The sequence below is a fragment of the Branchiostoma floridae genome, chromosome 17 (genome assembly GCF_000003815.2).
Source record: "Branchiostoma floridae strain S238N-H82 chromosome 17, Bfl_VNyyK, whole genome shotgun sequence".
NCBI classification, from domain to species: Eukaryota; Metazoa; Chordata; class Leptocardii; order Amphioxiformes; family Branchiostomatidae; genus Branchiostoma; species Branchiostoma floridae.
In genome coordinates, this window is record NC_049995.1 from 17707251 (window position 1) to 17718132 (window position 10882).

The 10882-nt window shown below is 44.8% G+C and overlaps 1 protein-coding gene across 1 annotated transcript; it reads left to right on the top strand.

Moving 5' to 3' along the window:
* The first annotated feature begins 671 nt into the window (after positions 1–671).
* LOC118404829 (rhodopsin, GQ-coupled-like) lies at positions 672–10474 on the top strand. Its single transcript, XM_035804190.1, has 4 exons — positions 672–893; positions 8226–8339; positions 9115–9190; positions 9641–10474. Exons 1-4 carry the CDS (start codon positions 721–723, stop codon positions 10472–10474), a joined length of 1197 nt encoding a protein of 398 aa, XP_035660083.1. The 5' UTR covers positions 672–720.
* Positions 10475–10882: the final 408 nt, after the last annotated feature.

Consider the following 10882-nt stretch of genomic DNA (forward strand, 5'->3'; position numbering starts at 1 on the left):
AACTGTTCGTTAGAAATTCCGGCTCGCGCACCTCGGATTTCTCCTTTATCCAACATAAGTCTGGTTCTTTCGAGCTGCGACAGAAGGCCGTAAGAAGAAAACGAAGCAGTGAGAGAAGACAATTTTATCTAAGATATGACAACGCTCTCCTTATTCCTTCAGCCGTCTCAAAAGCCTAAGAAGAGAACGAAACAGTGAGAGAGAAGGCTGTCGCAATTATACCTAAGATGTTATAACGTTCTCCTTATTCCCTCAGCCGCCCTTGAAGCCTTAAGAAGAGTAGGAGTAGTGAGAGAAGACAATTGAATCTTAGATGTTATAACGATGTCCTCATAATCCTTCAGCCAACCCGGAAGGCTTCAGAAGAGCACGAAGCAGTGAGAGATAACAAAGATGAACCGGATGAGCCCCAACCTCACCAACATGTCCTTTTGTAAGGTGGACACACAGCTATCATTAGCTGGTGTTTTACACCGAATGGCGGTTATACCGGCTATATAGATACAGATACAGAAGCTGGTGTGTTACGCCGAATGGCGGTTATACCGGCTGTATAGATACAGATACAGAAGCTGGTGTGTTACGCTGAAGGGCGGTTATACCAGCTATATAGATACAGATACAGATGTAACTTATGTACGACGCAATAACATCAGTATGATTCTTTCAGCTGCAACAGAAGACCATAAGAAGAGCACGAGGCAGTAAGAGAAGACCAAGATGGACCCGATGAGCCCCAACCTCACCAACACGTCCCTGCTGCCGAACCGGACGGACCGGCCCGAGCTGACCCCGGCTGACGTCACCATGCAGCTGGTGTTCGGCTCGATGATGCTGGTCTTCGGGCTGATCGGAGTCGTCGGGAACGCCGTCGCCTTGTACGCTTTCTGCAGGTCAGTAAACAGCTCTTCTAGATCTAAGGGGAGGGGGGGTGAGGGAAAAGCCGTCGTCTTGTACGCCTTCTGCAGGTCAGTAAAGATAGCCGTCGCCTTGTACGCCTTCTGCAGGTCAGTAAACAGCTCTTCTAGATCTAAGGGGAGGGGGGGTGAGGGAAGAGCCGTCGCCTTGTACGCCTTCTGCAGGTCTGTAAAGAACGCCGTCGGCTTGTACGCCTTCTGCAGGTCAGTAAACAACGCCGTCGGCTTGTACGCCTTCTGTAGATTACTAAAGGAACTCTTCAGCACACAGCCGTTCCAAAAACTGTTTTCAACTCGATAGAGACAGTGCCAATGTTGACGCATAAGATGTTAGTTAAAAAAAGTGAAACCCTTCCCGCGCCAAGGGCAGTGCCCATTTCTGGCGCATAGGGCGGTGCCCATCTCTGTTTCGTTAGCCCTGGGCCACACACAACGCAATCACTACATCAGGGGGCTGGTCCGCTGGTAGTGATGTGTGTTCAACTTCCATACTCTTTCCCGAATGCTGAGTGCTAAGCAGAGAAAGCAGCATGTACCATTTTTATAGTCTTTGGTATGACTCGGCCGGGATCGAACTCACGACCTTCAGAATGCAAGGCGAACACTCTACCCACTAGGCCATTGCACCGGCTACGAATAAGATGTAAAAGAACAAAAATACAGGATCTATTGTTAAGTATACCCCAATCTGTGTTTATTTGTTCAACCTTCTTGGCCATAATATTATCCACTGATAACATTATCCAATTGTATTCGCACATCTTTTGAAATGGCCTAGCAACGGCACAGAAAACGTTTCATGTACTGCGTGACTGCGTTGCTTCCTTTTGCTCATTGAATGTCCAAGCAAGCGACCACTTCCGGACGCTCAACAAACGATCATTACCTATTGTAGAAAGGAGGCAAAAGAATTGATTTCACATCATTAGAATTTTTCTTGTCACGATTGTCAGGCAAGGGCATTCATATCTCGCATCATTAGACCATTTTCTTTGTCACGAATCTTCTAAGTAAAATTCCAAGAAACCATTTCCAAACAATGAACAAATGCGCCGTTCCTACTGCAGAAAGTAGGGCAGGCCATTCACCTTTTTTATTATGAGATCGTTACATAAAGTGTGTCAGTTGTGTTACAAGATCCAACAGTGTGGCAGGGGCATGTGGCAAGTCGTTACCAGAAATGAGAAGGTTGTTATTGAATGTAGAGCTAGCCTCAATGCTCATCAGCAAAAAGAAAGGAAAAAATGAAAAAAAAAAAGAATCTGGCCCGTTACATGAAGTTCTTCAATCGTCTTGCAAGAGCCGGTATTGTGAGAGAGGTAGCTCATTATCTAAAGTGAGTTTTCGATTTCTGTGCCTTTAAGTTTGTGGATACAGCTTGAATAGGATTCTGCTAGCTGCGTGGCTCAGCTGACACGCACGTATACTACTGGAAATGGTTCCAGCCCTTAGGACGGGACGTTAAGCCGTGTTCTACTGTTCATTGCTTACAGATCCATGTAGGGTAATTAAAGGGAATAACAAAATGCTCCCAACCGAAACCTCTGCTTGGAGAATACAAAGATACCAGACACATACTTTTAGTTCTTAATGCGTCAGTGTTACACTCACGATGAAGCAGTGCGCATTAAAAAAAAAGTTAAAGTTTGCCCATGCATCTACAGACGCGCAGGGTGGCGCCCATCTCAACTTCGAAGCCCTTGGGCCACACATGTGCAAGCCACTACAGCAGGGGGCTGGTCCACTGGTAGTGATGTGTGTTTAACTTCCATACTCTTCCTCATTAGTGCTGAGTGCTTAGCAGAGAAAGCAGCATGTACCATTTTTAGAGTCTTTGGTATGACTCGGCCGGGGATCGAACTCACGACCTACCGAATGCAAGGCGAACGCTCTACCCACTAGGCCATTGCACCGGTACGCATTCAGTACTGTTATTTGTCAGCAAATAACATGTCCCTAAAAGCAGACCAATACTTAACTTTAAGCCTCCCGGCGTCGAATAGGTCATTAAGCTAATGCAACCGTCAAGAGAGGACGGCGACCATGGCGGGCATGCACGGACTTGTCGTACACCAAATCATTCTAAAGCCCCGTTTACAATTCATGCGGACGCCGGCCGAATTTGTAGATCGGTCAGAGCTCGGCGAAAATAAACATCCCCCGAGCATCGGCTTTACTTTTTATCAAATAATCTGCACCGTCACAAATTGGACGGGGCTCGGTGTTTCCCTCCGGAAAGTTCAGTCATTGTCTTTCCTGCTTTTTTTGGTGCACAACTGACATCACACGGAGGTTTAAATCCCAACGGACGAGCTGTTAAAAGTCGCCCGAAGCCCGCGTAATCGCCCAAACGCCGGTCATTCTCCGGCCGAAAATGCCATTTGGAGCTCGTTGAAAAGTCGGCCAAGTTGAATTATTGATTTGTAAACGTGGCTTAACCACGAAGAGTATATGAATCAAAACGCTGCTAAGTATCGTATGGTTTCATCATCATATCAGTCCGCGCCAGAACTGCTGCCAGCTCACGGCATTCTCATTCACCTTTAGCGGGTCACAGCTTTTGCAAGTTCATGATCAGGAATATAAACCTGCCATATGCATATAGTGTCATATATTGTAAATATATATTCCCCGGGCACGACCCTCTTGATGGGAAGTTCACCACACCGAATATTCTAGAAGACTGCAAACATTAATGAATGAATGAAAGAAAAATTTATTGTACATTCATGCTCAAACAAGCTAAGTAAGGTCGTAGCGATAAGGCACAATTTCATCTACAGAGACTACTATATATATATGTGCTGGTATGTGCAGATTCATCAATAGTTTGTTATGGTATATTTGTTGCGGAATTAGACTTAGAAATGAGTTTATATACGTCAGTAGAATTACAAGATAAGGAAAAAGAAGATGGCAAAAAAAAAGTAAAAGTAAATGTAAGAAAGCAAGCAACTGATTTTGATATCTTCAAGTAACCAGTCGACAACATCTATATATACCGACTTTGAACCATATTTAGTGACTAAAACCTATTGTTTACTCCTGGCGATTGTTGCCCTACGCGTAAGTTCTGAGAAGTACAAAAACGCTGCTGACTAAAGTCGTAAGTAAACCAGAGTTATGTAACACGGAAGCACGCGTTTCACCCGAGGCTGTTCTCGCCTTTACGTCATGTGACGTTCTGGAGCCCACATGACCAACTTCAGCGTTACCATTTCGTCCACTGATTTTCCAAGACATGTTACGATGCTAAACTTTCTTACAACACGAAGGTGTACAAGGATCAAATTTGAAGTCATTGGTCATTATCTATCCTAAAGAAGGTGACAGTGGTTTTTGAAGATTTGATCCGTGTATACCGTGTATATTGTGTTTGATGAGTGTTTGTATCGTCATTTTATTGTATTATGATTACTACCAAAACAGAAGAGTTTCCATGGTCATTTTATAAAACATCGTTTAATTTAACTTTAATCTGTAAAAACCAACAGAACTCTTCCTTGTAGCAGGTTACTTTAAGACATCAAAGTTAGATGTGTTACGCAGCAAGAGAAGTAGTTGTATAACACCCAAATCTCCCGTGTCATGTTTTACGTGTGATATGGTGTAACCTTCGGCGCCCACGTGTTTAACCTTAAGAACATTTGATATGGTTTCACCCACAAACTACGAGGGCAAATACGGCACTGCACTCAAGATTGGAACTTATTTTGTAATAGCCCTGTCGCATTATCCACTTCGGGCGTATCGATGGAAGATCGGCCATATTTAAGATCGACAAAGGGTTGCGCGTATTTTTCACCTTAAAACGGTCCCTGTCACATATAACTTATAAGCCATACTTTGTACCTTGTACAATTGTTGTGCAATAAAGTTATTATTATAAACGAAGCTCGGGAGATTGCCGCAGAATCGTCGTCCGATCGAATCGCGCCTAATGTGAGGAGGTATAATAACGCCACATACAAAGGACAAACAGAAGGTAGTCTTTAACCTCCCCAATCAAAGTCAGTCATTTGTACACCTGGGTGAAGTGAAGAAGGTCGTGTAAAGTGCCTTTCCAAAGGGTACAACGTCGGGGGCATGGCGACCATCGAACCCGGGACGTCTGAGTTACGAACGAAAAGCATGATATAGAGACACGTAACCCAACACTTTACCAGTTACGCCACATGCGACGCCACGAAACTAGTTGTATAACACGTCAAATCCCACGTGTCATTTGTGATGAGTGATTTGGCATAACCTTCCGCGCCCACGTGTCATTTGTGATGAGTGATTTGGCATTAGAACCTTCCGCGCCCACGTGTGTAACCCTCAACACATTCTGATGTGGTTTCCTCCACAACCTTGGCAGCGAGCGAGCGAGCGATTTTGCAGATGCTCTCTCATCTAGAACCTACGTGGCGTACGAGGCCAACTTTCCTAATTTTCAAAGACATCGTTTCCCAACCTTCAGCGTTAGTTTGTCCTTTTTCCCACTTGTCCAACCTTTCCCAAAGCTTTACCGACCTGAAGTCACAGCTTTCAAGGAAGGCCGTAATGGTGGACATGCCGAGTCGTGAGTAAACAAATGTTATGTAACACCTTTCACCCATGACTGTTGTCGCCTTGGCGCCTTTTGGTGTGGTTTCACTTAGAACCTACGAGGCGTACGAAGCCCGCTTGCCTAATCTTCAAAGACATCGTTCCCCAAACTTGTCGTGTTTGATCTAGAACCTATGTGGCGCACGACACCCACTTGCCTAATTTTCAAAGACATCGTTTCCCACCATTTAGCGTTTGTCTGTCCTTCCGCCCACCTGTCTAACCTTTCCCGAAGCTTTTCTACGTCCCCGTTGACCTGTCATGGGGATTTTCTTAAAGTTCAGTCGGCAGCTGAAAGGAAGTAGTGATGGTAAAACGTAGCGTGCGTAAATGAGCGAAATATTATGCAACGTAACTGTAGCAAATGGGTATAAAAGTGTGCAAATCACGAGAAGAATAGTAGCTTAAAAATGCACATAAAGTGTAAAATATAAAGCAAAACTTGTGAAAGTTAATGTGCCAGAACCATTAAGTAGAGCAAATGAGCAAAAACTTGTGAAAATTAAGCAGAGCAAATTAGCAAAATCGTGTAAGTGAAGTTTAGCGAATGTGCCAAAATGGCACAAAAGGTCTTTTTTTTCTATTTGCTTTGAGACAGACAGGGACAATGTGGCACAGCGCTCAAGTTAGTAACTTATATAACGGTACCACATACACGGTACAGACAGAAGGTAGAAGCGGTCCCATAGCCTCTTGAGGCCGTGAGTAGGTTGCAGAAAGGTTACAAAATAATAATGAGTCCACCTCTACAACTAGTACAAAAACAACCCTACCGAGCTAGGACACCTTACACAATGCTGATTAGTGTTATGTGGGATACCATGGCGACCGAAGTGCGGAGCCCTGTGGTTTTTCCATGACCTTTGTGTAACTTCTGTCAATCATAAGTAGGTTGCAGAAAGTTAAGAAAAGAATACTGAATACGTCTCTCCTCTCCATAATCCTAACGAGGACGCCTTATACAATGTTGATTGTTGTTATATGAGTTTTCACGGCAATCGAAGTGTAGGGTCCGGCGCTTTTTCTATGACCTTTGTGTAACTACTGTCAATCATAAGTACTAAGTAGGTTGCAGAAAGTTAACAAAAGAATACTGAATACGTCTCTCCTCTCCATAATCCTAACGAGAACGCATTATACAATGTTGATTGTTGTTATTTGAGTTTTCACGGCAATCGAAGTGTAGGGTCCGGCGCTTTTTCTATGACCTTTGTGTAACTTCTGTCAATCATAAGTAGGTTGCAGAAAGTTAACAAAAGAATGCTGAATACGTCTCTCCTCTCCACAATATTTCTATGACCTTTGTGTAACTTCTGCCACTAATGGACAAACCTGCCACACTGCACGTCTCAACAGACTAATTCCAGACGAATGAGGTCGCCCGTGGCGTAACTGGTAGAGCGTTTGGCTCGGGATCTAGAGGTTCCGAGTTCGATACCCGCCGTGCCCCCGACGTTGTGCCCCTGGGAAAGGCCCTTTACACGACCTTCCTCACTTCACCCAGGTGTAAAAATGGGTACCTGACTTCGGTCGGGGAGGTAAAATAAAAGACTACCTTTACCTTCTGTCTGTACTGTGTATGTGGCACTGTTGATATAAGGTTCTAACTTGAGTGCAGTGCAGCATTGTCCTCGTCTGTCCAAAAACCAAAAAAAAAAAAAAAAATTGCGACGATTCCTTGATTCTCGACAGTCCAGGAATGTGTATTTTCTTGTTTACATGTAGCTTTGCAATGCAAGGACAAAGTCTCAGTTCAAAATTTCATTGAAACAATAATTTACATCTTCCTATAGTTTGGCTGTTTTGTTGTCTTTTTGGATAAGCAATGTTATAACGTTACACTTTGCCTGGTACTCCCATTACAAATAGCACCGATGCAGGACCCAGTAACGTCGCCAACATGAGGACGTGAATCACCCGCTCTACGTGACAACATTGGGCAAATTATGAACTATTCTAGATTTCTAATCCATCTCAAGTGACCTAGTTAGCGTTAACAGTAATTGCACAAATGCCAAATACGTGGAAAAGAAACGTCTGGAGCTGTTATAGAATCTGCTCTGACAATCTCTGTAAATCCGTACAGTTTACACGATGGTCAAATCATATCAAATATCATTTTTGTCAAGTCCAGATCAAAGAGCTGTGCCGCTCCTCAATTTAAGTGGCAATTACGTCCGTCTGTGTGGCAATATTAACTTTTCCCGTTGCCATGAGGATACAAGCCAGCAGTAATTTGATACCCCATGTCTGACCTTGCGTCATGACGTATGAGTTAAGAGAGAAAGTAGAAAGGTAACATTAGCAAGAAAATACATTTATTTCTTCATTCATATGGCCTGGTGTAACAAACTATAACTCTGTTTACGAGTATTCTGCCTCAAACGCATCTGCCTGGTGACCAGCCCCTCTAGCTTTGCCCTACCACTTGCTACATACTGAAATCAACACCACATGGTGTCTGCTACTTTAACAGTAACCATAGTGACAGCCGTCTGGCTCCGGTCATCGATATTATTCGTCTAAATAAATGGTGTGATCTGTTACATACTTTGTCTGACCCCTGCCTCTTCCCTCATGCCCCCATAGAAAAACGGCCTGCAGGCTGATTTGAGCTTTCATGAATAAGCAAGGGTCCAAACATACAAACAACCAAACAGCCCTGATACGTTATAATGGCGTGTTGATTTAACAGTGCCACCATTTTTACCCCTGCAGTACTCGCAAACTGAGGAGACCCAAAAACTACGTGGTGGCAAACCTGTGTCTGACAGACCTCATCATGTGCATCGTTTACTGTCCTGTTATCGTGATCAGTAGCTTCAGTGGAAGGTGAGTTCTTTTTGTTTGTTTGTTTGTTTGTTTGTTTGTTTGTGTGTCTGACGGACCTCATCATGTGCATCGTCTACTGCCCTGTCATCGTTATCATAGCTTTAGTAACAGTTGGGTGAGGATGTTTTTCATCTGTTTGTGATGATCTTATCAACAAGCGATCTTGTGGATACGTGATCGTGACGTCAGCAGTTAGTCAAACGTGCCAGGAAGTTTAAAATGCCCACCGTATCTGTTCTGTGGTGGCTGGAGTGCCTTGATGTATCATCATCATCATCGTCATCGTCATAATAATCATCATCACCACCACCATCATCATCATCAGTCTGATAGTCCTGATGTATATAGATTCCTTAATATCTCTTACTAAGTAGTCGTATTCAGTGTCCAGTTTCATGACTTTGTCCGGTGAAAAGTGCGGTATGACCCACTGATTCAATGTGGATGTGACTTCAATGAGACTTCCGACGATAGCGAGTTGGGGCTTTTGTGTTCAAGCAAGAAATGTAGCTTTGACCAATTGCTGACGTCACGCATCCACAACATCACGTGTCTGTAGCTCTCCCGAGTTTACGTTCTGTTAAGTTATTTGTCATCAGTATTCATTCAAAGAAGGTGACAGTGGTCGTTGAAAATTTGAACCGTGTTTACCTTTGTGTTGGAAATTTAGCATAGTACTATGATTTAGTAACAACACAGATGAGCTTTCATGATTACCAAAATGCTGTCATATGGTGTCCTCATAAACGCTTAAAACATTATCCATTCTCCCCAGAATCCCGACAGATGGCGCGTGCACGATGGAAGGGTTCGTGGTCGGGATGGCGAGCATCGCGTCGGTTGGCAGCCTGGTCGGTATTGGTGTCTGTATGTGTATCATTCTGTATCTGTATCACTCTGTATCTGTATCTGTATACCCGGTATAACCGCCCTTTAGTGCAACACACTGAGCTTTTGTTTCTGTATCTATATGTCACACACGCTTCTGTATCTGTATCTGTACTTGTATAGCCGGTATAACGGTCCTTTAGTGTAACACACCAGCTTTTGTATCTGTATCTGTACATGTACTTGACATCTGTGTCTGGCCAGTATAACTACAATTCGGCGTAACATACCAGCTTCTGTATCTGTATCTGTATCTGTATCTGTATAATAGTAGCAAGAATAAGCACCCTTCGGCGTAACACACCAGCTTTTGTATCTGTATATGTATAGCCCTTGTAAGCACACCCCCCCCCCCCCCAACGACCATTAAATGTTCATCATTCTTAGTCTGGATATGTTTCTTCTGCCCTCAGGTCGCCATAGCCGTGGAGCGGTTCTTCAGCATCACCCGGCCGATGAAATCTCTCACCATACTCACCAAGCGGACTTTCCTAGGCGGAGTCGCTGTCGTGTGGCTCTACTCCCTCATTCTTGTCATACCACCGCTGCTCGGCTGGGGGCGCTACGTGCGGGAGGAGACCAAGCTGAGCTGTTCCTTCGACTACCTGTCGACGGACGACGCGAACAGATCTTACGTCATCTGGCTCGTGATTGTCGCGTTCGGATTGCCTCTTCTCGTGATCGCGTATTGCTACATCAGCGTCTTCATCACCGTTAAAAAGTGCACGAAGAAGAGAAAACTCATGTCTCCCCACAAGAAGTCCAGATCCGAAGTCAAGACTGCGGTAAACGCGTTCATCATGACCACAGCGTTCTGCCTGTGTTGGTGTCCGTATGCTGTGGTGGCGACGATGGGAATCAGCGGTTCCTCTGTCCAAGGCACGGTGGTCTTCGGAGCTGCTCTACTCGCCAAGCTGTCCGTACTCATCAACCCAGTTGCTTACGTGTTCTCCATTCCGAGTTTCCGCAAGGCGCTGTTCGGACACAGGAAGAGAGGATACGGCACGTCCGATGGGCTGGCGAACGATTCCTCGTCAGAGAAAAGACGGGGGAAGAAGCATGAATCCGATGCCAACAGCGCGACCGAGTATCTCAGACTGACTGTGTTTTACTCGATGTACAGCCGAACGGGGCAGCTGAGTCCATGGGCATCCAAGCGGCTGGCAGGGAAGACCAAGTCCATGCTGGATCTGACTACGGAATATGGACGGTTGGAAAGGACTGCGCACAAGGAGAGCTGGGTGTGATGGACAGGGTTACGACAAAAAAAAATACTCGAGCCAATTGATTTGAGTTTACAAACGGTCAGATGAGCCTAGCGGCTTCAAAGCGAATGGCAGGGAAGACCAAGTCCATGCTGGATCTGACTACGGAATATGGACGGCTGGAAAGGACTGCGCACAAAGAGAGCTGGGTGTGATGGACAGGGTTACGACAAAAAAAAATCAGTCACTCGAGCCAATGGATATGACCTTAACAAACGGTCAGACGATCCTAGCGGCATCAAAGTGAATGGCAGTGAAGACTAAGTCAATGGTGGACCTCACTACAGAATACGGACGATTAAAAACGACTTCGCACGAGGAGAGCTCGGCGTGTTGGACTGATTCTTAAGTAACGACAAAAATCCGTCAACTGGGCATAATTTTGGAAAC

What these genes read in the sequence shown, in the direction of transcription:
- LOC118404829 (XM_035804190.1), top strand. Translation starts at nt 721, where the DNA reads ATGGACCCGATGAGCCCCAACCTCACCAACACGTCCCTGCTGCCGAAC. An exon ending in GCCTTGTACGCTTTCTGCAG is followed by an intron (nt 894 to 8,225) that starts GTCAGTAAACAG and finishes TTACCCCTGCAG; the next exon opens with TACTCGCAAACTGAGGAGAC. An exon ending in ATCAGTAGCTTCAGTGGAAG is followed by an intron (nt 8,340 to 9,114) that starts GTGAGTTCTTTT and finishes CATTCTCCCCAG; the next exon opens with AATCCCGACAGATGGCGCGT.